General features: G+C 39.5%; 1 protein-coding gene and 1 long non-coding RNA gene across 5 annotated transcripts; one reads left to right on the forward strand and one right to left on the reverse strand.

Annotated features, from left to right (window-relative positions):
- Nucleotides 1-540: 540 nt before the first annotated feature.
- Nucleotides 541-6213, reverse strand: YAE1 (YAE1 maturation factor of ABCE1). Its single transcript, XM_028108874.2, has 3 exons — nt 6055-6213; nt 4630-4751; nt 541-2611 (listed from the first exon to the last, which is right to left on the reverse strand). Exons 1-3 carry the CDS (start codon nt 6181-6183, stop codon nt 2182-2184), a joined length of 681 nt encoding a protein of 226 aa, XP_027964675.1. The 5' UTR covers nt 6184-6213; the 3' UTR covers nt 541-2181.
- A 50-nt stretch (nt 6214-6263) lies between these two features.
- LOC114213617 (uncharacterized) lies at nt 6264-26195 on the forward strand. Of its 4 annotated transcripts, none has more exons than XR_003610244.1 (4): nt 6265-6333; nt 22558-22692; nt 23484-24307; nt 24535-26195. It is a non-coding gene; the product is annotated as an uncharacterized LOC114213617 (long non-coding RNA). The 4 variants fall into 4 exon arrangements; XR_015766736.1 differs by having other exon boundaries at nt 23484-24016; XR_003610245.1 differs by having other exon boundaries at nt 6264-6322; nt 23484-26195.
- Nucleotides 26196-27526: the final 1331 nt, after the last annotated feature.

Genomic DNA, 27526 nt, shown 5'->3' on the forward strand with positions numbered 1-27526 from the left:
CTCACTCCTGCTGGTTCTAGTACAGAGGCTTGTGTTCATTAGACATAGGTATGATTGGCATATCATTAACATCCATTTCTGCAGGCCAGAAACTTCTTTCAAAGGCAAAGCAAGTTTAAGAGTTATTTTCGACCAAACAGCCTCATCAACTCAGCTAGTTCTCTTGATTTCTCTATGAAATCTGCACAAAAACACCGTATTATCAGTAGTGGCAAGGGGTATTATCTGCAGAGAATCCTAGCAGGGTGAGCCCACATAAAATCTCAAGATTTACTGCACTGGTGTAATTTTTACGCAGGGTGTGACTTTCTTGAGATGTATCATTAGAGATGGAGATTTCATATCTAATACGCAGGGCAGAACAACACTTTAAGACTTTAGAGACTGCTTATAACATCCCATGTGGATTTGAGATTTTGACCGGTCCATAAACAAGGAAAAAAAATATACAAAACAAGACAATTAGTAAATATCTGAAATAGTGTTTTCACCTAGAGAGATATAAGCACTTTAAAAAAAAAAAGATTTTATTTTTTAAAATTTTTATTTATTTGAGAGAGAGGGAGAGCACAGAGGGAGAATGAGAGGGAGAAGCAGACTCCCCACTGAGCAGAGAGCCCAATGTGGGGCTCAATCCCAGGACCCTGAGATCATGTCCTGAGCTGAAACCAAGAGTTGGATGCTTAACTGACTGAACCATCCAGGTGCCCTTAAACACTTTTTTTAAGTCAAATGTCACTTTATTTCTTCAACATGTTTTAGAAATCTTCAAACAGTATATGGTCTTCTTTTTAGTTTCTTTAAAAAGATTTTAAGTAATCTCTACATCCAACATGGAGTCCAAACCCACAACCCCAAGATCCAGAGTCACATGCTCCACCAATGGAACCAGCCAGTCGCCCCAGTATATGATCTTCTCACTTCAAATTTGTTGCTTAATTTCTTAATGTTCTGTGAACTTTTTTTTTTAAAGATTTTATTTTTAAGCAATCTACACCCAACATGGGGCCCGAACTCACAACCTCAAGTTGTGAGCCACCAGGCACGGCTTTTAATGTTCTATGAACTTGAAGGAGGTTGTGAGATCACAGAATATTTTATGAATTTCTTGGAAGACTTCTTTTATCAGATTCTCTCACTATCTTAGTATGTCTATCTTTTAGAGAAAAGAAGGTCTGGTCTGAAGGCAGGCACCTCATACAACTCTGTATTTTAGGCAAGAAAGCACTGAAAAATCCTTTCCTGTTCTTGTATGCTTAGGTCCTGGAGCAAAAGCTTGAATCTTAATTTTGTCTATGCTAGACTAAGAATACTGCTACAGGGTAATATATAAGTCAGTGGTTTCAGTGTTTATTCCTATATGGATATGTGAAACAAAACTGCAGTTTAGAAATAATCTGGCACATTGTTAGGCACCACTACTAACTCCTTAATACGTGGAAAAACCAGGTACTTGAGCATGAAATGTATTTTGTATTTTCCATGGAATTGTATGTCCTTGCCTTTAACATAAAACTAAAATGAATTTTATGGGGCACCTGGCTGGCTCAGTTGGAGAAGCATGCAACTCTTGATCTGGGGTTTGTGAGCTCCAGCCCCATGCTAGGTGTAGGGATTACTTGTGAATTAAAAAAAACAAAACCAAAAACAAATTTTGTTTTTAATCATCAGTATAAACATTTCTTCAATTTCTTACACTTACAGCCTCTTAATTTCAATATATATATATTTCTATATATCTATGTGTGTCTATTTACAATGTTATCCACGGTTATTTACAGTAACTTTGGTCTAATTAGTGGGTGTTAAGGTCCTAACCACCTGATGGTGACAAGAGCAGAAAGCAGGGTTAGGTCCTTACAAAATGTGTTTGATTCTTGTTCACTCTTGCTAATGAGTCTGAAAATGCTTGATTTTGATCAGAAACTTGAAAATGACAATGGCAACTCGAGTTTCTGAGCGTATCTTAAATGACATAAAAATTACCAGTGACAAAGAAAAACAGCTCTTATTACACTGAATAGTGTTAATTTGAAGATATTGCAAATTTCCATGAAGGATAACCTACAAGTGATATGTTCAACGTAGAAACTGGTACAAATTTTGGTTAGTTTGTTAAGAAAGAAAATGTTCTAAAAAATGTTACGAACATTACTTTCATTAGAAAAGTGAAGAGAATTTTTAAAGTTGTTTGAGGTGCTGTAATATGTCAAGTGATATTCCCAACTGTTTTACTAAACCGGCTGTCTGTTCTAAAATCCAAGTGAGGCTTGGGTTTGCAGAATGTGCATGCTCCTGTATTCTACAACATTCTAAAGATGAACAATCTGCCTCACTAAGACTCTTGCTACAGTTTTCGTGAAGCTCAGCATTATTTTCACAGAGTCTTTCATCTTTAGTTTCATCCATCTTTTTCTCAGCTGGAGCTACATGACAAAGGTCCATATCCTGAATAGAGTCCAACAAATCTACAACATGGGGCTGAGAAGTGATTGATTTGAGATGTTTGAGCACATACTCTTCACACTGGCCAACTGCATCCAGAAGATTATTTATTTTACTGATCAGAGCCGAACCATTATCATGAAGGTGACACCAGGACAGCAAAGCACTGAATGAAAATATAAACAAGCGTTAAATAGGAAAAAAAATTAAACAAAGGCTTTTCAAATTTTTGATGCTAAATCCTACATGTTTCTTTTCCAGATAACACCATGCAAAAATGAATCAATAATAATGTAAGTCAAAATCAGGAAAAGTAATGATGCTAAAATGGATTTTAAAATATACAAAGATATTATCTTTTGATAAAAATTAGACTGGAAGTAATCTTATAAACTGCTTATAATTCCTAACACCTCCTTCACAACTCCACATCCACTTTTTTTTTTTTAAAGATTTTATTTATTTATTTGACAGAGACAAAGTGAGAGAGGGAATACAAGCAAGGGGACTGGTAGAGGGAGAAGCAGGCTTCCTGTGGAGCAGGGAGTCCGATGTGGGGCTCGATCCCAGGACCCTGGGATCATGACCTGAGCTGAAGGCAGACGCTTAACAACTGAGCCACCCAGGCACCCCTCACATCCACTTTTCTTGATTTTAGATTTTTTCTTTATGACTGTGTAGCTTCCGCTGAAGAGGGATGCAACTCAGGGAAAGAGATCACAAAAATTAGTTTCTCCTTTAAGGATAGCACACAGCTTCTGGACTAGTGATTCTCAGACCTGAATGTACATTAGAATCACCTGGGAGGCTCTTAAAACTGTCAAGGCCTAGGTCACATCCCAGACCAACGAAATCAGAATCTCTGGCCTTATTTTTTAAGGCTTATCTTTTAAGCCTTATTTTTTAAGGCTTTCCAGCTGATTATCAAGGTGCAGCCAAGGTTGAAAACAATTGTTCTAACAATATAGTCACTTGCCATCAAAACTAAAGGGTAGAAAAAAAAGTTTTGAGGCAACTTCTCTTTCCCAACGTTGTTATAATCATTGTTGAGATAACTCATAATTTTCTTGAAGAAGGTAAGAATTCTTCTAGTCCTAATAGATATCTTTATTTTTCTAGTACAGATGATACTTTTATTTTCTGACATTTCAGATTGTTCAGGTAATCATGATATAAAATAATGGTTGTTGTGAAAAGTAATCTTGTGTTTTTTTTGTTTGTTTTGTTTTTTTAAGAAAGGGAGAGAGAGAATCTTAAGCAGGCTGCATGCCCAACGCCACCCTGAGGGGCTCAGTCTCACAACCCTGAGATCATGACCTGATCAGAAATCAAGAGTTGGATGCTTAACTGACCCAGCCACTCAGGTGCCCCGAAGAGTAATCATGTTTTAAAAATGGAATCAACTGATATAAAAGATTTAGCAATAAACTTTCTGAGCTTGTAAAAGATTTAACTTGATGTAAAATGAATACTTGATCATTTTCCTACTGTATAAATTCTGATTTCTTACAGTTTAATTTCCTAAGACCTCAATTTTTTTTGATTTGATAACTTTTATTTCCTACTTTTTAAAATTAGTGATTCTTTGAACCGTTTTATAGTTTTTTGTTTGTTTTTCTATAGAGGACAATTTAAAAGGTATAAAGTGTCAAAGATGACAAGCCTGTCATGCTCCTAGCTCTTTCTGCCATTTGACCACTTGAGTCTGATATATGCTGTTATTACTATGGAATCTTGACAGGTGTTCAACGTTCAGCACTAAAGTAAATGGAATCATTTCTCTATTACCAGTTATAATTTTCATCATGCACTTCTAGTCTAGAAGTCTGTTATACTGTGTTCTGCCACACGTGCAAGATTAAAAGCTTTATTCAAAACCTGAAGATCTTTTAAATTACTTTGAGATACAAATTAGTGGTAGTTCAGGTAGCAAAAAATATACACCTTCCTATCATTTTCTTTGCAGTAAAGGACAACACCTGACTCACATATCAAAAGTGGATGAACTGATGATTTTGACTTTTTGAAGGCCATATTATTCTATGCTCCGCAGTACTCTTTTGTGGATTTAACACTAGAAAAAGCACTTCAGTTTAAGTGCTTTATTTTTACATACTACTTTTATACAAGTCCTCCAGTATTACTGAGGTTAAAATGACTCAGCATTTAAGTTTAAAAAGTTACCTCAATGTTCCTCTGAGTTGTCCATAGTTTATAATGATTTCTGCACCTTCCTTATAACCTTGATTGAAGCCTTGTTGAAGAGTAACTGCTTTGCCGGCATCTATTCCATCTCTATAACCTTCCTAAAAATAAGTAATGAAGAACTGCAGCTGTAATTAACACCAAGTAAACCACTGTAGGTTTTTCTAGAAAGTTATAGAACCAGTTTGGAAAATTGATGAAATGGGCCTTTAACTAAATTACTGTTTACTATTTAACATAATGGTTCTACAACAAATGGCATAGCCACACAACAGAAGCAGACTACGCTTCTCATAAAGGTTTATTATTGGCACAATCCCACTTTTGAAGTCGACTTATTTGGCACATTTAAAAATACTGATTCTTATACAGTTTTAAAAAACCCTGTGTTAACAACACCTTCACAGAAAGGAAACAGAGAGAGTTACATGTCTGGCCCCTTCGCAACACTGGTGTGAGTGGGTGAGAAGGCAGGGTAATAAATAGGTTATTGGAGGTCTTCAATAATCAACTCAAGTCGGGAAGGAGGAAACTGTGTTAGGAAAAAGATGAAAAGTGTGATTTTAGACATTTTGCTTGATATCTAAATTCAAATGAACTGTAAATTCTCTGCGGGCAGGGATTTTGTCCTGCATCTGCGATGGTGCCACAGAAGCCGAAGATGATTACTAACCTGTCTAGGCCCCGCCTCACATGAAGCGTTTCTGAAACTGATAACACGGTCTTTGGGCTAAGCAAACATTTTACTGAAACAAACAAGGGCAGATCAAGCGCAACATAATGAATGGCAAGGATATTAGGTGGAAGTGGACCTCACCAGGTGAACTCAGCTCTGAGTGTTCCAACTGGAAACTGAGTGTGTGGTATTAAGCTTAGTTTCAGTGAATAGTGAGACAAAGTAGATATGGGTACTTCACAGCGAACAAAGACACCAACTTTGGTATTCCTTCACTTAGCCACGGTATTCCACAGTAGCTTTCCTTTATTGCTCTTCGACATTCCTAAATTCACTTTTTCCGTATGTCTCGATTAGTACCACTCCTAACTTTAGGCTCTTCACCCATTCAAGCAACCACATGTCCTCTGACACCCCTAATTAGTATAGTCAGTGTCTATGTTTCTCCCCCACCTTCTCTGTGGTCCTCATCAAACTGCCATCTCTTCAAAGTCAGACCCACCTTATTCTGGTCTGTGCCCTGCGTCTAACGCGCCGCCCCGTGGTTCCTTCACACGCTTCCAAATGGAAAATCCTAGCAGGATCTAGGTGGCAGGGGTAGGGAGGGCGGCGCCGGGCCAGGCTGGGACCACGCGGGCCTCTACTCTCGCGACCCTGACTCCTGACAGCTCCTTGCCCCTGTCCCCGCAACCCGGCATATCTACCCCGCACCCGCCGCGCAGCTTTACTTTGACTCGTCTCTGCATGTGGCTCCGCCATTCTCGCTGCACCAGGAGCGACTCGTCCGCTTCCTCGTCAAACACGTCCCCCTCCTCTCCGGGACCCCGGACCAAGGGAGCCCTTTGAACCCACGACATCACAGAGGCAACCCCAGGCCTGCTAGGCGCCGGAAGCGTCGGCAATTTCTTCCGGTCCGAGGGGCGGGGCGAAGGCTGCGAGGCGGACGCGCCCGGCGGCTGCCGCTGCCCCTTCGTGTGTGGTGTCGGGTGTTGGTGGGTGAGTCTCCGGTGAGGACTGCGCTTCTTCCTCCCTGGTGGTTGGGGTTCCTTCCGTGGACCCAAAGTGTCGGCGAGCGCCTGTTGTGGGCGAGACGGGTTCCTTCCTCGCGGGGCCCGTCCGACCTTGAGCTATTCGGAGGGCAGCCGGGACGCTCAGTGAAACACTTGGCGTTCCGGCCGCGGTCTCTAGAGTGTTGTGGGTTTTGGAGCCCCGCGCCCTGGGAACACCGTTCGAGGTCGTCCGGTGGATGGGCGATTACTGGCCAAGGTCGCTGTCTCTTTTAGAAGCCCCCTCAGTACGTCTTAGGGATTTGATAGCCGATGGTGTTTAGTTGTTAGAAGCAAAGGACGACAATAGAGTCGAAAAGGTAGCCACTGCGGCCATTTTGAGATCAATACATACAAAAAGTACGTTTATGAAAGGAATACATTTCTTGTTGATTCACGGTATCCTTCACTGGCTCCCGTTCCTTCTCAGATGCCCTATTGGCTGCGTGAGGACGGGGACTTGTTTATCTACATGTACTTAGCTCCAGCATGATTCTGACACGTGGCAGATGTTGAAACGGATGTTAGTGAATTGAATGGACACCGGTAGTATTGCTGTTTTGCTTTTTGTGTGGTCATGTGGTAATGATGATTTATTTATTTAATGTATTTTCTGGTGCCAGGCACCGTTGTAGCTTTTGGGATACATCAATGAACCGCAGACAAAACTTAGCAGCTCTCCTGCGCTTTACGTTCATGTGGAATTGACGGGATGAACAATAAGCACTGTATAAGTAAATTACATTGTTACAAGATCATAAAGGATACATGCTATGAAAAAAAAGATAAGCGAAGTAAGGGCTACCATGAGCATGCGTGTGAGGGTGGATGGGTGGTTTACGTGATAATTTTAAATGCTCAGAATTTTGCATCATATATATAGTAATTACAACATATATACTACAAACCTAGTATGTGTATATATATAGTATATACATAAATACATATATATTACATATATATTATATACGTATATATAATTTACTTGGTAGGTCCATGGAATATGTATAAAAACACTCTATACTTGGCCACATAAAATACCTTAAAAACCCAGACATTTTATAAGTCATATTCTCTGATCATAATCCAACAAAATTAGTAATAAATAATAATAAAAGACTCCAGTAATTTAAACTATTACACTGGGCTTTAGAATTACCTTATTTCCTTTGGATCAAAAAGGAAATAAAAATTAAAATGACACACAATAAGCAATTAAAATCTGAACACTTCCTACCAGAAAACGTGGGACCAAATGAAAGTTGTACTGAGGCAATTCTATAGGCTTAAATGTCTTTATAATTAAAGAAAAAGATACTTACTGTATATCTTAATTAGCAACAAAATGATAGTAAGAGAAGCAATGAAAATATCAATTGAAATTAATAAAATAGAAAATTCCCAAACGTACATAAATAAATCCTAAAGCTGGTTCTTTGAAGAGACCAATAAGATAGATGATTTTTTTTTTTTAAGTAAGCTCTACACTCATTGTGGGGCCTGAACTCTCTACCCTGAGATCAGGAGTAGCCAGCCGGGGTGTGTGTGTGTGTGTGTGTGTGTGTGTGTGTGTGTGTGTGTGTGTGTGTGTGTGTGTGTGTGTGTGTGTGTGTGTGTGTGTGTGTGTGTGTGTGTGTGGGTGTGTGGGTGTGGGTGTGGGTGGGTGTGGGTGTGTGGGTGTGTGTGGGTGTGGGTGTGTGTGTGTGTGTGTGTGTGTGTGTGTGTGTGTGTGTGTGTGGGTGTGGGTGGGTGTGGGTGTGTGGGTGTGTGTGTGTGTGGGTGTGGGTGGGTGTGTGTGTGTGTGTGTGTGTGTGTGTGTGTGTGTGTGTGTTGCCTCAAATTCCTGACTTGAGATTAGGAGTTCCTGACTTGAGATTAGGAGTCACATGTTCTACCAACTGAGGCAGCCAGGTGCCCTAGATAATCCTCTTTTGACCTCGACTTAAAAAAAACAACAACAAAATTATACAAGGTAGAAATGAGAAAGGAGGAAATGATACAGAAATTCAAGTACTATACTAACTAAAACTCAAGAACGACACATTTGAAAACCTAGGAGATGTGAATTACTTTCTAATAAAACTGACCCAATAAGTAGAAAACACGAAGAGACTAATTACCCTAGAAAAACTGGAAATTAAATATCCATTATAAAAAATAGCACGAAGACTTGACACATAGGTAAATCCTTTAAATCCTTTTTACTCTTTAAAGAACAATGGATGGGACTCCTGGATGGCTCAGTTGGTTAAGCATCTGACTTTGGCTCAGGTTATGACCTCAGGGTTGTGAGATGGAGCCGCAAGATGGGCTCCACACTCATTGGGGAGTCCGCTTGAGATTCGCTCTCCCTCTGCCCCTCCCTCCCTCGCTCTCTCTCATTCTCTCTCTTTCAAATAAATAAATCTTCAAAAAAAATGCATAATTAAATATTTTTTACTCTTTTAGGGCAAAGAAAAAGAAACTCCCTAAATCATTTTATGAAGCCAGCCTTATAGTAACCTGATAAAGATAGTATAAAAAAATTCCCAAGTTCAAGTTAGCTTATGAATATGTATTTAAAAGAGAATCCAGTACCATATCAAAAGTAATTCAAGATGTTTTATTCAAGGGAAGCAAACTGTTGCAATATTAGGAAATCTATAAGCATATTTCATTGGAATCAGTTTAAAGGAGAAAAGCCGTATGTTATCTAAGCTGCAAAGTCATTTGAAAAAATTTAACAAAATAAAATGAAATGGAAAGAAACTACAAATTGATAAACCCTTTATGAAAAATCCAACTGCAGGTAGTAGTCTGAACACTCAGTTATTTCCTTGAAGGTAGAGAAAAGGCCATCTGGTGATGCCCTTTATTATTCAACATTCTTCTGAAGACTAGAAAATGTAATAAGAGAGGTAAACAAAGTAATCTATAAAATGTTGGATAATAAGAGATGAAGTTATTTCTTTTTGCTGTTTATATGATTATATGCCTACAAAACCCAAAGGAATTCTGTTAAAAACAACAGAATAAGGGAATTTGATAAGGCTGCTGGCTGTAAGAAAAATAAACAGACCAACAGCCTCTTTACTTTCTAGCAATAACCATATAAATGTAAATGAGATAAATATTCTACTTGCAATACCAACAGATTCTATTAGATATAGTATTTATATATTTGTTTAGTATTTATTTAGTATAGTATTTATACATGCCGGGAATACATTTAAAAAAATCAATTTTATTGAGGTATAATTTACTTGTAATATGCATACATTCTGCGTGTAGAGTTTGATGAGTTTTGACAAATATATACCCCTGTGTAACCCCCACTGAATCAAGGTGTCGAAATTTCTATCACCCTGGGAAATTTCCTTGTACTTCTTTGCAGTCAGTCCCTCACTCCTTGAGGCAACCTCTGATTCAATTTCTATCACCCAAGATTAGTTTTGCCAGTGTTAGAACCTCATAGAAATGAAATCATATATGTCCTTTTAAGTATTTGGCTGCTTGGACGCAGAAGCCACTTTGATTCAGTGTTTTCGAGATTCATTCATGTGGTTGCATGTACCAGTACATTGTTCTTTTTAAGTGCTAAGTACTCTTTTCATGGAATGGATATACTGTAATTTATTCACTCATTTATTGTTTGGATTATTGCCAGTTTTTGGCTATTATCAATAAAGCTGCTGTGAACATTTTTGTACAAGGTGTTTTGTGTACAAGGTTTCATTTCTCTGGAGTAAATGTCTAGAAGTGTAAATGTTGAGTCATATGGTAAATACAAATTTAACTTTATAAGAAACTCCCAAACTGGTTTCCAAAATGATTGTACCATTTTACACGCCCACCAGCAATGTATGCAAATGTAAGTTGCCACACATCCTCTTTCTCACTTGGAATTGTCAGTCTTTTCAATATTAGCTATTCTGATCGGTGTGTCATGGTATCTGACTGTGATTTTACTTTTCATTTTTCACCGGGCTTATGATACAGAACATCTTTTCCTGTGCTTGTTTGCCATTTGCATATCTTTTTAAATGAAGTCTTTGTCCATCTAAAAAAAAAAAATTGGGTTGTCTTACTGTATTTCAAAGATCCTTTGTAGAGTCTGTCTTTTGTCAGATACGAGAATTGTGAATATGTTCTTTGCATTAGTTGTATCCATCAGGAGACAGCCGTGGAGGTAGACTTAGGAGTTCATGAAATTTCCTGGGGGACTGGGGACATAATGCCCGTGAAAGGTAAAAAGCCGAGCAGGCATGATTAGGTGGGGAAAGCCTATGCAAAGGAATGCTGATCTGATTCCTGTGATAGGAAGTGTGAGATAGGTAGACCTCACAGAGTCCTGGACGACATGAAAGGGAGCTCAGGAGCCGAGGGCAAAGAGGAGGCTTTTGTTAGGTGCACAGAGCCAGACTATGGTGGCCCTGCCGTGCTCAGTTATTGGCTGGGCGATGCCCTGGAAGAGTGTGACCTTGGCTAGAAGTCCGAGACAGATGCTGCAGGTGCTAACGGCTGGAGGCTGACAGCTATACTCCTTTGTCAAGAACTAGATGATTTTTCAAGGTCCTTTCAAGTGTGTGATTCATTTTTTTTTTCCAAAATAGCTATCCTTTTACTTTTTTTTTTTTAATGAACTGTAAATAACAATGACATCTCCTGCATAAATTTTGGTGTCATGATGTGAATTTACTCAAAGTATTTAGCAAACTTATCTTGCAGCTCCATATCTCTTATATAAATACTCTGTGATGAGGTCAACCTTTAGGACTCACTCTATCCTTTCCCTGTTCTTCCGCTTATCGTTCATCTTTGTCTTTTCTTTCAAAGCCTTCAACAATTCTTTTTTATGTCCTTCTATTCCCCATCTCTTGCTGAGTTTCATCCTTTATCTCAGTCTTCCACACTTTATTTGTGCCTTTGCAAATTGCTATTTTGTAATTAGTGTAATAAACTCTAAGAGAGCACAGACCTTTCCTTGGTTTCGGTTCCGAGTTTCTGGCGGCCAGCCAGCAGAACTTCTAATTTCCATATGCCTAGTGAAGTAGTTGTCCACTTTTCCTTGTCCTTTCTAAACTTTCATATGTTCTACGATTCTCAGTGGTATTCAGTGATTAAGTCCTTGGGTGCCGTCTTTTTTTTTTGGAGCTTGAGCCCATGACCCTGAGATCAAGACCTAAGCTGAGATCAAGAGTTGGATGCTTAACCGATTGAGCTACCCAGGTGCCCCTGGGTGCCGTCTTTTAATTGCTTATGTCAGGTTTGCTCTAAGGGCATACAAAATGTAATATGATATATAATAGTAATATGAAAAATAAAATTATTGTTGGTGGTGAAAATGATAGGAAAGCATTCAATATATGGCTCCTAGAGAAAGAGCCTTAGAATAAGGCGAGTAGGTAGTAGGTAGATCCTGGGCAGATTTGCCTTCTTTATGTTCTAGTATTGTATCTATAGGAGACCTGAGTTATAATATAGCTGTCAAAGCTAACAGGAAAATTATTAGTCCAATATAGAATGTCTGTTGACTGTTAGAACGGATGAAGTAGAAATGTCAGGAAGCCTGGTTGATTTTCCTAACGACCTATTGATGGACAGCTATGTCTAATAGCATTTAAGCATGTTCAAGTCAGTCTTATCTTAAAAAAATCCTTTCTCAGCTCCACACTGTCCTCCAACTATTGTTCTATGCTTCTCTTTCCCTTTACAACTAAATTTCTTGAATCCGTGTCTCCACCTCTATACCTTTCACTTTTGAACCCACTGCCATCTGGCTTCCAGCCCCACTATTCCATTTAAAATGGGAGAGAGGGGGTGGAGGCAACTTCCACAATATTTTTACTGGTGACTCAAAGCTCTGCTTCCAGCCCAGCTCTTCTCTGCGTGTCAGACTCATCTCTCTAACTGCCTACAGGGCGAGATCTCCACTTAAATTTACCATATGGATTTCAATGCATTACATCTGAATTTATCTCTTTTTTTCTTTCAGCGTTCTTCCTCCTCTTCTGTCTTCTGGCTCCTTTTTGCTCCAACTATGCTGCAGGCACCTGGGAGCTATTAGAAATGCAGAGTTCCTGGTCCCATCTCAGACCTGTTGGATCAGAATCTGCATCCTCAGGTGATGCATCTGCTGAGTCAAGGTTGAGAGGCATTGCAGCTCACTGAATGGCCACTGCATCCACTCATTCACCATGTCATAAATCGGTGTCCATTTTTCTTCATTCCCACTGCCACTGGATTCCCTGGATCAGGCTACTGTTGTCCCGTCCTGCCTGGATATTCTAACAGCTTCCTAACTGGTCCCCCTTGCCTTGTGTCCTATCCCTCTTTCAATCCATTCTCCCTAGTCAGAGCATTATTCCTAAAGCAAAATCTGATAGGGCGATCCCTTGCTTAATTCCCTGGAGTACCTTCTGATTGCTCTCCAGATAAACTCCAAATTCTTTATGTGCTTGGGCTCCTACTTACTTCCTGGCCTCATTTCTTGCCACTCTTCACTTGCACACATTTGTTTTTGGCCTTTGCGAAATAATTTTTCCTCTGTGTAGAAATGTAGTCCTTACCTCTATCAAAGGCTACTTATATTAGATGTCATTTCCACTTGGAAGTTTTCTCTGGTTAGTTGTCCTTCTTACATGTGTTATGGTGTTTACTGCCTTATATTATAAATACCTAATTGTCTGCCTTCCTTACTAGACTGATAAGCTCTTTGAGGCAGGGACTGTGTATCCTAGCTGTTTTATCCTTTTTGCCTTGTATGATCCTCAATACATATTTATTAAATAAATGAATGAATTTCATTAAAAATTCTTCAAACACTATATTCTAAGCAGTTCCATGTTCCAGTTATAATTATGTAGTAATAAACTGTGTTGTGTCTATTAGTCCAGATTAAATAAGAATTAACTAAGATTAGGTTGTTACAGGGGAAAGTGGGGTAGGCTAGGGAAGATACAGAAAGTTCTAATAAAAAGTCACTTCTCATGGATTTTTAAAAACTTTTCCTTTAGATTTTATAATCATGGTTTTAATATTCATTCTAAAGTCTATATATTTAGCTGATTTTGGCATGCACAGGGAATCTTACGCTTCTTGGTCTTGCCCATATTGTGTTTCTAGTTTTAACTTGCCTCTTGGTTTTGAGATCTTCATGTATATGTATACATGTACACACTGACACATATCCTGTGTGTGTGTATGTGTGTGTGTATTTTGGTATGATCTGAGATGTACATGTCCTATATATGTATGTATATATGTTGTGATGTGATCTGAGTTTTAACAGGGATATTTAGCCCATAAACATTCGTTACACTTGAGCCATTTGGTAGAAGCATAAGCCATGTGGAGGAGAGCTTTATTCTCTCCTTTCATGAGAGGCAGAGTAGAGGGTAATGGGGTTCAGAGGATTAGGGAGCAACTCCTTGGAAACAGTAGGATCAAGTTGCTCCCATAGGCTGTCAAACAGCTTCTGATTTTAAGGACAAGTGTCAGGTCGGCAGGGTGGTGGTGGTGGTGGTAGCAGAGACCTCTGGCTTCAAGGGGTGTTAGTGAATTCCTGCTTTGTTAGCAAGAGGTCAAAGCAACCAGGTCTGACCTTTTGGGATCCTAATAAACATCCCTGGGGATTTTTAGGCATAGAAATATAGTGCAAGTTCATCAGGGAAAGATTGGCAGTGACTCCAGTCAGGTTTAGTTATTGATAATTGTTTTCTCCCCACTGTGTCACACATTTAATGCAATAATTACTGAGACAGCTGGAGTGGTCGGCACAGAGATGAATGGGCTTCACCTTCATGCCTTCTTCCCACCTTGGTCTTCTCTTCCCCTCTTGTGGTTTTCTCTTTTTTTTGGGATGGGCCGAGTTTAGGCGGCATCCATGCTTCCAGTTTTCCATAAGATCCAACTACTGGGCGAGTGAGGTCTCATGGCACTGTACCTAAGTGACACCTGACCTGTGGAGGCCACAGAGCCTATTAAGATCTTGGCCTCCGTGGGGTCACATTCCCTCAGGGTGATCTCTTGTGCCAGTTCCCTCTGTATATACCTGGGAGTGAATAATTATGAACAGGCCCTGCTTCTGTTCAATAAGTTTGCCTAGAGGATTCTCGCTTTCCATCCCCTTTGATGGAATGACATTTGAGACTGTCACCATAGGAAATATGGTAGACATGGCTAACACTCACCATTACCTGCTTCTTCTCCCATTTCTGGTTATCCATAATACTACACTTCCTAAATTGTTGGCACACAGGTAGGGGCCAAACATAACTAGTAAGTGCCTTGTGAGTGGCAGTGACTCGTAAGAGGCAATGATTTTCTTCACTCCCCAACTTCAGCTGTTTCAGCTCCTGCCTGAGCTCCAGCTCTTTCTTCCCCAGATGCAGCAATCATTAGTGCGGATGGATCAAGTTGGTGGAGACACAAGATGGAGTCAGCCTGGATCTCCGAGTTACCACTTGGAGGGAGATTCCCTAGAGAACAACTGGACTTATAGTAGACCTTGTATGTAGCAGAAATTAATTTGTTAAACTACTAAGATTTAGGGGTAATTATGTTATCTAGCAGAACCCTGCAAATACAAGTACTATATGTGCTCTGTCTGATCTCTCTGGGTGTTTTCTAATATACTCCCACGTTTTCAGTGTCCCCTGTCCCCTAAGTGTTTCCGCTCTCCTTCTCCTCATCGGTATGTCCATCTCAGACCTTTAGACTGCTTTAGACTTGCATATTTAACTGTAAACAACTGGACATCTGCAGCCAGAGGTACCACAGGAACATCATACTTAATATGTCTAAAACTAAACTCATTGTCCTTCGGCACCAAACCTGGTCTTCCTCCTGTAATCTCAATATCAGGTAGTGGCAGCACTTTACCCTCTGTGTTTTGATGGGTAATGTAGCAGAGAAGTTTGAGTATGGGCTCTGAATGGTTAAACAGATGGGGGTGTATCTATACAATGGAATATTATTCAGCCATAAAAAGGAGTGAAATTTGGGGGCGCCTGGGTGGCTCGGTCATTAAGCGTCTGCCTTCGGCTCAGGTCATGATCCCAGGGTCCTGGGATTGAGCCCCACATTGGGCTCCCTGCTGAGCAGGGAGCTTCTCCCTCTCTCGCTGTGTCTTCTCCCTCTCCCACTCCCCCTGCTTGTGTTCCCTCTCTCGCTGTGTCTCTCTCTGTCAGATAAATGAATAAAATCTTAAAAAAAAAAAAAAAAGGAATGAAATTTGGATATATGCTACATACAACCTGGGTGAACTTTGGACACTTGCTTAGTGAAAGAAACCAGTCACAAAAGGCTACATATTGTGTGGTTCCATTATATGAAATGTCCAGAATAGGCAAATCTACAGAGACAGGAAATAGATTAATGTTTGTCAGGGGCTGGGAGGAAGGTGAAGTGGAGAGTGACTGCTGATGGGTACAAGGTTTCTTTGCAGAATAATAAAAACATTCTGGAATTAGATAGTGTTGATAATCATACAACTTTGTGAATATGCTAAAAGTAACTGAATTGTACACTTTATTTTTTTTAAAGGTTTATTTATTTATTTGAGAGAGAGTGTAAGTAGTGGGGAGGGGCAGAGGCAGAGGGAGAAGCAGCCTCCCTGCTGAGCAGGGAGCCAGATGCTGGGCTCAATTCCAGCACCCTGGGGTCATGACCCGAGCCGAAGGCAGACGCTTATGTGACCGAGCCATCCAGGTGCCCCTGAATTGTACACCTTAAAAGGTGAATTTTAGGGGCACCTAGGTGGCTCAGTCTTTAGGCCTCTGCCTTCGGCTCAGGTCATGATCTCAGAGTCCTAGGATCGAGCCCCACATCAGGCTCACTGCTCAGCAAGAAGCCTGCTTCTCCCTCTCCCACTCCCCCTGCTTGTGTTCCTTCTCTCGCTGTGTCTCTCTCTGTTGAATAAATAAATAAAATCTTTAAAAAAAAGTAAAAATAAAAGGTGAATTTTATGCCATGAGAATTATATTTCAATTAAAAAGATTACCAGTAGAGAAGAATGAAATTTAAAAAATAATAGATTACAGTTCAAGATAAAACAGAAGATTGAAGGTCAGTTTTGAAGACAGTTTTTTATTGCATATATTTCATTGAAAGAATAAAACACACCATCAATGTTTGGAAAGCACAATGTCTCCAATAATGATATAACATTAGTGTTTATAACTTGAAGCCAAATTCAGCAGTACAATTTATACTAAACAATATCACTTCAAGGTGGCTAGCAGAATGAAAATGGAGATAGGGAAAAAGTTTTAAAAATGTGTTAAGTTGAAGCATACGCAAGTGTAAGATTACAAACGACATTGTACAAGTTAGGAAATCAAACATGTTTTGTGGAATGTCAGTTAAAGTTATAGTCACTTGTACAGTTATTTATCATCTACTTAAAGTCTAGTTGGTTAAAAAAAAAGAGTATCGGTTCTGGTGTTATGGTGTCTGGGGTCAGTAAAGATCAGCTCTTACACTTTTTAGGTATATATGACCTTGGACTTAACTTTCTTATGCTTCATTTTTCTCATCCATAAAATTGTAAAATGTGCCATTATGAGGTACCACTAAAAATCAAATGCTGTGATCGAAACCACAGTGAGATACCACAAAATACCCACTCGATGACTATACATTTAATACATTAAAATAATCATTCACCATGACCAAATTGGTTTTATTTCTGGTTCTATTTTACAAGGTGGGTCAATATTGGCAAAACAATCAATGTGGTACATCACATCAACAAGAGAAAGAATAAGAACAACATGATCATTTCAATAGACACAGAAAAAGCATTTGACAAAGTACAACATTCCATTCATGATAAAAACCCTCAACAAAGTAGGTTTTAAGGGAACATACCTCAACATAATAAAGGCCATATATGAAAAACCCACAGCTAACATCATCCTTAGTGGGGAAAAACTGAGAACTCTTCCCCTAAGTTCAGGAACAGGATAAGGGATATGTTCACTCTCACCATTTTTATTTAACATAATACTGGAAGTCCTAAAAAACAAACAATTCTAAAAATTTGCATGGAACCACAAAGGACCCTGAATAGCCAAAGCAGTCTTGAAAAAGAAAAGCAAAGCTGGAGGCATCTCGATTCCAGATCTCAAGTTATATTACAAAGCTCTAGTAATCAAAACAGTATGGTATTGGCACAAAAATAGACACATAGATCAATAGAACGGAATAGAAAACCCAGAAATAAACCGATAATTATATGGACAATTAATCTGTGACAAAGCAGGAAAGAATACCCAATGGAAAAAAGACAGTCTCTTCAACAAACGGTGTTGGAAAAACTGGACAGCCATATGTAAAGGGATGAAACTAGACCACTTTCTTACACCATACACAAAAATAAACTGAAAATGGATGAAAGAACTACATGTGAGACCTGAAACCATAAAAATCCTTGAAGAGAATACAGGCAGTAACTTCTTTGACTTTGGCCATAGCAACATTTTCTTAGCTGTGTCTCCAAGGACAAGCTGTGTCTCCTGGGACAAACAAAAGCAAAAATAAACTATTGGGACTACATCAAAATAAAAAGTGAAGCACAGTGAAGGAAACAACAAAACTAAAAGACAACTTACTGAATGGGAGAAGATATTTGCAAATGACATCTGATGAAGGGATTAGTATCCAAAATATATAAAGAACTATCCAACTCAACACCCCAAAACCAAATAATCCAATCAAAAATGGGCAGAAGACATGAATAGACATTTTTCATACAGATGACCAACAGACACATGAAAAGATGCTCAACATCACTCATCATCAGGGAAATTGAATCAAAACTGTAATGAGATATCACCTCACACCTGTCAGAATGGCTAAAATCAACAACACAAGAAACAACAGGTGTTGGTGAGGATGTGGAGAAAAAGGAATCCTCTTGTATTGTTGGTGGGAACGCAAATAGTGCAGCCACTCTGGAAAACAGTATGGAGATTCCTCAACAAGTTAAAAATAGAACTACCTTATGGATCTAGCAATCACACTAATGCGTATTTACCCAAAGAATCAAAGAACACTAATTCAAAGGGATACATGCATCCCTATGTTAATATCAGCATTATTTACAATAGCCAAGATATGGAAGCAGCACAAATGTCCACCAATTGATGAATGGTTAAAGAAGATGTAGTTGTAGTATACACACACACACACACACACACACACACACAGAGAGAGAGAGAGAGAGAGAGAGAGAGAACGGAGTATTACTCAACCATTAAAAAGAATGATCTTGTTACTTGCAATGGCATGGATGGAGCATCATGCTAAGTGAAATGCTAAGTGTCAGAGAAAGACAAATACCATATGATTTCACTTATATGTGGACTTTAAGAAACAAAACAAACAAACATAGGGAAAAAGTGTTTGCTCTAATCTTCTGTTCTGCATGTTTTTATAATAGCAAAAGTTGAGGCACAGGGTCTTATCAAGAGGAAAACTTTTTACCTCTTTTTTTTTTCCCTTCCCATTCTCTTAAAAAATCAAATCTTTTTATAAGAAGCTGCTCAGTTTTTTTTAAAACAATATTTTTTTCTTACTGTAGTTTTAGGTTCACACCAAAATTGAGCAGAAGGTACACTGATTTCAAATATAACTCCTGCCAGCTCCCACCTCCTCCACAATCAACATCCTGAATTACAGTGGTCCATTTTTTTTTTATATTTTAAGTTTTTATTTTAATTCCAGTTAGTTAACATACAGTGTTATATTATTTTCAGGTACACAATATAGTGATTCGACAATTCCATACATAACCCAGTGCTCATCACAAGTGCACTCCTTAATCCCCATCACCTTTTTAGCCCATCCCCCCACTCCTCTCCTCTCTGGTAACCATCAATTTGTTCTCTATAGTTAAGAATCTGTTTCTTGATTTTTCTCTCTCTCGCTCTCATTTTTTCCTTTTGTTTAGTTTGGACATATTTTTTTATTTCTTTGACCCATTGGTTGTTCAGGAGTGTGTTGTTTAGTTTCCATATGTGTGTAAATTTACTTGTTTCTCATGACCTTGACAGCCCTGTGAAGTACTGGCTAGATATTATGTAGAATGCCCCCAATATGAGTTTGCTTGATGTTTTCTCATAATTAGACTGGAGTTACGTGTTGTTTATTATTTTTTTTGAAAGAGTACCACAGAGGTTAAATGCCCTTTTTATCACATCATATCAGGACATAAATGACATCCATACATTATTGGTGATGTTAACCTTCAGCATTTGATTAAGGTAGTGTCTGCCAGGTTTCTCCATAGTAAAGATATTATTTATTACCTGTCTTCACCATTAGAATGTAAGATCTATGAGCCTAGAAATGCTATATGATTTGTTCACTGCTATATCCCTAGTGATTAGAGCAGTGCATGGTCTTAGGTACTCAATAAATATTTGTTGAATGAATAAATGGAAGCATGAATTAGATGATCCTTAGCTTCCCATTCTACTCCACTTTTTAGAAAATTTTGGGGGTGCCTGGTTGGCTCAGTTGGTTATGTGTCTGACTCTTGGTTTCAGCTCAGGTCAGGATCTCAGGGTCATGAGATTGAGCCCCATGTTGAGCTCCGTTCTTGGTGCAGGCTCTGCTTGAGATTCTTTCCCCCTTCTTCTCCCTCCCCCATACCCTCCCCATGTTCACGTGTGCTCTCTCTCTCTCTCTCTCAAATAAATAAATAAATACAATCTTTAAAAAAATTTGTTTTGACCATTTTTTTTGACCAGCAAGTCTTTTGTTTTGCTAACAGCAATTATATTAGGGTATAAAGTCTTTATGCATCAAATGTACAGTGTGTGCTGCCAATTACCAAAAATATATGGACATTAGCACCTAATGGTTGACAGGTGAATGACTTACTACAGGTGACTTACTTATATTTAATTTTGGCTTCAAAAGCCAGGGCAAGGTTATCTAGGCCTACTTTGTCCAGGTTGGGAGTTAGCATATGGCATTTAAATGAGCTTAGGTTTTAGTAAGACCTAGATTTTCAAATCTCATTACTACCACTTCTTAGCATCATGTCTCTGGGCAAGTGGTCCAGCCTCTTGGAATTTTCTCATCTTTGATGTGGGAGTAATTGTTCTTTTCTTGTAGGTTGGTATTAGTTAAGTCACATAGCAAGTGTCTACTCAGTGTTTGGCATTTTGCTGAATAAATACTGGTTTTCTTACCTTTCCACAATCTTCTGAAGCATGTAGTTGAATTAACTCTCCTATTCTGGGACAATCATTTTCTACTAAAGAGCATCTTTTAGCTGGGAGATCAGTGCAAGCAATTCCATTTCATTTAAGAGTTGATGATTTAATAATTTATTTAGAAATAAGCTGTGGCTTCTATAATAAAATTCATCTGGCATATGTACAAAGCACCATTATTTCTTTCCTCTGGCAAGAAAGCTGATGGAATATAAACATTTTACCAATGTGCATAGCACAGTTTACCTTCATGCAGTGCCTGCACCTTGAAGAAATATCATATGGTGCCCTACAGTGGATGTGGCTCAACATAAAATTTGTCACTTCCCAAGCACTTGAAATATTGCCCCATTTCTTACACACCTGCACTGCACATGCTTATTTGGTAATGTCAGTCTGCTTCCTTATTTTAGTAGCTAAAGTGACATAGCCCTGTTCTATAATTTGCCAAGTGATTGAAGGTGCCAGGCAGGTCTGTATTATCCCAGTAATGTCACTGATTCCTAGTGCTTAAAAGGAGAGGAGGGTGAGCACTTAGCATGAGGGTGATATGTTCTGTGGGAATGTATGTTCTTGGCAAGTTGTTTATGACCTTTTTCTTCTGTACAGCCAAAGGAGTGGAGGAACATATTTCAAATTCCCATTGGCAAGGGCTCCCAGTTCTTTTATAAGGATTTGTAAAATTCTATCCCTTTGAATCTTGTCAGCAGTCTCTGGATATCCTGCAAGCTTTCGTTCATAAAGCTTTCAACGCACAGAGCTGAGGGGCCTGGGCAGGGAGCACGCATGTAAGAGTGTGTGCTTGTGTGTATTTATCGGAGGCTTCTGGATTGAAATGCCAATATTATGTTGCTTTCTGGTTTGAATTTACTACAGCTATAAAATGGAAGCATCCCTCTGCATAGTGAAGTATAACAGATGAGTCTCACCACTTATTTAGTTGAGTCAGCTTAATGTAGATCAGTGTTCAGGTCTTCCTTTCGGTTCCTTTCCTATTTCTCTTTTTCAGAGCTTCTCATCAGCTGTTGAGTTTAAAGGAAAAACATTTCCCTGGAGCTGTGATAGTTCTCCTAGGGAAAGAGAAAGGGATCCTGTTCAGTCTTCAGGGATGATGGGTGTGGTATAATTTGCCATATTTCATTGTTTAAAAGTGTGCACATTTTTTTTAAGGATTTTATTTATTTATTTGACAGAGAGATAGAGCACAAGCAGGGGGAGCTGCAGGCAGAGGGAAAGGGAGAAGCAGGCTCCCTAGTGAGCAGAGAGCCCAATGCGGGGCTCCATCCCAGGACCCTGAGATCATGACCTGAGCTGAAAGCAGATGCTTAACACACTAAGCCACCCAGGTGCCCCAAGTGTGCACATTTTCTATTTGTAACTTCTTTGGAAAGTATAAGTCACCAAATATTGGTGAGACAGTTTTCACTTCTTCCCAAATCATCAGAGGATGGATATTGGAGGTTGTCTAACCACACAAGTTGGTTTGTGGTTTGCAGGTTCAAAAAAACACTTCATAATTGCTCTTAGAATTCGGCATGGCCTGGAGCTTTCGAGGTTTGGGAGCAAGGGACAGAAAAACAGTAGTCCTCTGACTAGGAGGAAAGACCTCAGTGATTTCTTTTATTCTTTGGGGGTTCATTCCAGTTTCTTTGGTCCTAAACCAGAATTCTGGGCAAAAAATAAATTGGGTGATTAGCACAGTCAGATAGGTTTGGTTTCCCCATGAGCCCTGTGATGTTAATTTTATGTTTCGACTTGATTGGGCTAAGGGATACCCGTGTAGCTGGTAAAACATTATTTTCGGGTGTGTCTGTGAGGTTAGCATTTGAATTGGTAGACAGATTAATGAAAATTGCCCTCACCAATGTGGGTGCGCATCACCCAAACCACTGAAGGCCTAAATAAAACAAAAAGGCAGAGGAAGGGTGAATTTGCTTTTTCTGCTTGAGCTGAAATGTTAATCTTCTCCTTCCTTCAGATATTGGTGCTCTTGGGCTTTTGGACTCAGACTGGGACTTATGCCACTGTTGCCCTGATTCTCAGACCTTTGGACTTGGACTGAATTACATTCCCCACTCTCCTGGTCATGGGACGTATTAGCCTATATAATCAAGTAAGCCAATTCCTAAAATAAATCTCTTCTTACATCTCTTTCTCTGATTAGCACAAGCCCCATGTGTAGAAAGGGACAGATCTTTTACTTCAGATTTTGCATATGTTCCATTCATTGATCATTCTCTTGAGGCTGGTAGGTTTCATATAGCACTTTTGAGATTGATTGACTCACTTATGAAATTATTCTGTGAATACTAAGAGCCAAACACCAAGCCAGGTTGTGAATACAAAGATAATTCAACCAAGGATCACAATATATCTCTCTGACTTGACTGCAAGTTCCTTGCCAGCAAAGGTTTTATAGTCTAGTAGGGAAAATAAATGATGAACATCAGAAAACCATAATATAAGATAGAAAGTGACATGTCATTACAGCATATAAAGAGAGGTAGAGATTAATTGTCCCAAATTAGGGAAAGATGACATTTGGTGGAGTGATGTGGTGAGACTTTAAGAAGTCATTTGAGCTGGATTTCAAATTTATAGGAAAAGAAGGCAAACATTCCAGGTGGTCAAAGGCACAGACGTGGAAAGGCACAGGACACAGCATACAGACATTTCTTGTCGGGTGGGCAGGGGAGATGAGAAGGGAAAGAGACAGTTTCATAGCCTAGGGCCCGTTTTGGATTTGGGATTCATGGAGTTCTTGGAGTACTTCTGGGGATCCAAGGAACACGGTTAAGGTTAGGTGGTACTTGGGGTGCGGGGGTTGGAGTAGGGAGTCTGGGACTGTGCGATGTTTTCTGATACTGCTTCTGACAACAAATATGTGTCATTTTTCTACACCAGTTCTCCAGTACTCTGACGTCAATCAACTGGATGTCCAACTCAATTCAATTTGGATACTATCTACCTGGAATTAGTGTGAAATCCCACAAATTAAGGGGCCCAGTTCCACAAGACTGCCCCTACCTCAGATGCCAGCTGCAAGTGGGGTACCCAGGTGACCCACACTTCTGCCCAGCCAACTACATATTTGAGGATTCCCATGACCACCCCCCACCAAGTTTGATAATTCACCAGATAACTCACAGAAATCAGGAAAGTGCTTTACTTTTCCAGTTTATTATAAAGGGTACAACTCAAGAAGAGCCAAATGAAGGACATGCATCTGGCAAGGTATGGGACAAGGGCTGCAGAGCTTCCATGCTCTCCGAATGCACCGGCCTCCCAGCGCAGTGGTGTGTTTACACACCTGGAAGCTTCCTGACCTCTCATTTAGGAATTTTTATGGAAGAAGTTCCGTTACATAGGCATGATTGATTAAATCATTGGCCATGGATGATTGAACTTACTCTTCAGCCCTTCTCTCCTCCCTGGAGGTTGGTGTTGGGGGTGGGGGAGGTGGAAGTTCTAACCCTCTTGTCATGTGGTTGGCTTTTCTGGTGACCAGCCCCCAGTATGAGTCACCTCACGAGCACACAAAAGACAGTAAATTCCATGGATTTTAGGAGCTCTGTGCCAGGAATCAGGGACAAAGACCAAATATTTATTTATTTTTTATTATACCACAGAGGCAGAAACCATTTACTTCACAGTCTTGCCGAGGGGAAAGTGCCTACAGCAGGCCTGGGGGGAGGTCAGCGTGGAGCTCAGCTCTGAGGTAACAACAGGTAACACAGCTTGGATCAACGCTGAGTGTGCTGGAGCTTTTCTGAAACAGGATGAGGGTTTATGCCAAGGTCGGGTGAAGCCGGGCAGGGTTGATGAGACCTTGCTAAAGACTAGTTTACAATGTGTGATACTGTTGGCTCTGCCTAGAGATATCTGGTTCTAACTTAGGGCAACTTGGGGAGAACATGGCTTTACCTTACATTTTTATTTTGTTCTTTTTTAACAGATAATTCCCATTGTTGGAGTAATGCCCTCATGGAAAAAGGAAACTGGTTCCAAGTTAGTGTCAGTTCTGGGATAATCATCCAGGGTAGTAGTTCCTTTCTCTGCCTGGCTGAGGAGGATCCATCTTGTTAATAGTCAAAGAGTACATATACATATAGAAGTGGAGAACATGTCGACGAGCTGGCTTGAATCCTTTAAAATATTCACACTTTTCTGTGACTGGCAGAAGGATCTTCGCAGGCAAGAACTTAGCTGAATGGTCCTAACGGAAATAAAGAGGGTGCCTCAGGACTCCAGAAAAACTGAAGGTTTTTGTCCATGTGACATCCTTGAGTGCTCCGAGGAATCAATCTTAGAATCTGTCTTAGTCTGTTTGGGCTGCTATAACAGAATAACACAGACTGGCTGGCTTATAAACCACAGAAATTTACCTCTCACAGTTCTGGAGGGGGGGAGTTCAAGATCAGGGTGCTAGCCTGGTTGGGTTCTGATGGAAGCCCTCTTCTGGGCTGCAGATGGGCAACTTCTCATTTTGTTCTCACATGGCAGCAGGTGGACAAGCTGCTCTCTGGGGCTTCTTTATTAGAGACACGAATTCCATTCATGAGGGCTCTGTTCTCATGACCTAGTCACCACCCAAAGACCGCCCCCCACAACCATTATTGGGCATTAGGATTTCAACATATGAATTTTGGGGGACATAGCCATTTAAACCATAGCAGAATCTATTTTGCAAAGACACCCTAATGCCTTGAAAGATGCAGAGCAGGACTAGGAGCATGCTCCAGGAGTAGCATAGCAGGAATGCTAAAAAGGGAGAAGGAAGCTAACATTTCCAGAGCGCTCACCATATGCTGGGACCCATGCTGGCTGCTTTACCTACACGATCTCTTAATTCTCCCAACAGCTCTGTGAGGTTGATTTAACCCACTTCTATTTACAGATAAGGAAGCTGAGGTTCAGAGAAGTTAAGTAAGTTGTCTAAGGTCATTTGACTTGTCTAAGGTCAACGTGGTAGTCCATCTGACCACAAGCCATGCTCTTTCCAATATATAGCAAAATAGTTGTGGGTCCAGAGACTGATTTTAGAGTTAGAAGTAATCTTGGAGTAAATAGGCAACTACTACTAAATAGACTTAGAATGATTTTTAGTGGTCACCCACTGCCATACCTCTGCCAGGTGGCCTTCTGCTTTGGTTTTACTTCCAGCTACTGCTAAGGCAGGGCCCAAAGGGGCAGCAAGTTGAGGACTGATTCCAAACTTCACCTGCAAGAATAGAAAGATGAGAATGGGAGAAAGTATGGAAAGAAGATTAATGGAAAGTGAAGGGCTCATCTTGTGAGAAATTTCGAATATCGTATCTCTGCAATAATTAGTTAATGTGGCTCAGGAATAGACTCACAGGTGAGTAGAAGGGAATATATTTTTGTGGAAGCAAACTCTAAAAGTTAACACACAATAAAGGAAATATTGCAAGTCACTGAGAAAGATTGGTCTATGTGTTTGATAATTTGTGGAAATGTAGATAGCTACATAGAAAAAAAGTAATGCAAGTCACGACCTTATATCATGCCCAGATAAATTCCAGGTACATGAGTGAATTGTGTTTAAAAAGTGAAAATACTATAAGAAAATTAAGATTAATATTTATCTGATCTCTGAGTGGGAAAGGATATTTTAAGCATAAAATCTGTAAGAGAAATCACAAAAGATGGATAGACTTGACTATAGACAAATTAGAATTTTGTGTTTATAAAAAAATATAAACAAAAACTTAAAATAATTGATAATTTGGGGAACATTTGCAAGAAATATGACTAAGGGTGAATATCTTTAATATGTAACATATTCACACAAATCAATAAGAAAAAATGTTAATGCCCCAAATTTAAAATGGGCCAAGTGTATGAAGAGATAAATTACCTCAAGAGAAATTATAAGTGACTAGTTAACATATATTTGAAAAGTTCACCTTAGCTAGTAATCAAAGCAATAGAAATTAAAGCTTTTACTTAATCACTGAGAATTATTGGAAGTAGGATTTAAACTTGGTGTGGGAAAATGTGTGCTCACATATCGTGGGTAGAGAGCAATCTGTCAATCCTTTGCTGTAGGCCTATCTCTGACATTTGGGAGCCTAGGCCGAAAGTATAAATGGAAGCTCATATGCCATTTATCTAGATATTTAAGATATGTAATTGTATTCAAAGGATATACATCTGGAAACATCCCCATTACACATGTAAATTAAACTAAAGAAATGGAAAATTAGAGTTATGTATTATATATATTTTTGAAAAGTCATTTTTTCTTCCAAAGTATTCAGAATTATTTTAAAATTAAAAGGCGGGCGCCTGGTGGGTCAGTCAGTTAAGCGTCTGACTTTGCTTCAGGTCATGATCTCAGGGTCCTGGGATCGAGCCCAGTGTTAGGCTTCCCGCTCAGCAGGGAGTCTGTTTGGCCCTCTGCCCCTCTCCCCACTCATGCTCTCTCTCTCTCTTAAATAAATAAATAAAATCTTAAAAAAATGAAATTAAAAGACAAAATGAAAGTTATAATTAATGACTATCAGAATTTTATTTTTAAAAAATATTTATTTGAGAGAGAGAGATCGAGACTTTGAGCAAGTGTGAGCAGGGAGAGGGGCAGAAGGAGAGGAAGAGCAGACTCCCCACTCAGCACGGAGCCAATGTGGGGCTCGATCTCACGACCCTGAGATCATGATCTGAGCTGAAGCCAAGAGCCAGGCTCAGCCAACTGAGCCACCCAGGTGCCCCTGACTATCAGACTTTCGGATAAGACTTAGATAAATTTTAGTTTAATTTTAAATATTTAACTAAATATCAGTAAATGTTTTTATGAAAATAAAGCTACTCAAAATTGTTCAATGTCAATGTCCATGAAGTTGTTTAGTAAAGAATTGTTATCATCCATCGTGCATGTTATACCTTTACCCATGTGGTCTCAAATTTAAGAGCCATATAAATTGGTT

Source organism: Eumetopias jubatus, unplaced genomic scaffold (genome assembly GCF_037043125.1).
Source record: "Eumetopias jubatus isolate StellerSeaLion01/CBP00866 unplaced genomic scaffold, mEumJub1_p1.0 scaffold_14, whole genome shotgun sequence".
In the NCBI taxonomy this organism is placed as follows: domain Eukaryota; kingdom Metazoa; phylum Chordata; class Mammalia; order Carnivora; family Otariidae; genus Eumetopias; species Eumetopias jubatus.

Coding starts and splice junctions, on each gene's coding strand:
- YAE1 (XM_028108874.2), bottom strand. CDS start 6,183: ATGTCGTGGGTTCAAAGGGCTCCCTTGGTCCGGGGTCCCGGAGAGGAG. Junction 4,752..6,054: donor ACATGCAGAGACGAGTCAAA/GTAAAGCTGCGC, acceptor ACTTATTTTTAG/GAAGGTTATAGAGATGGAAT. Junction 2,612..4,629: donor CAACTCAGAGGAACATTGAG/GTAACTTTTTAA, acceptor ATTTTCATTCAG/TGCTTTGCTGTCCTGGTGTC.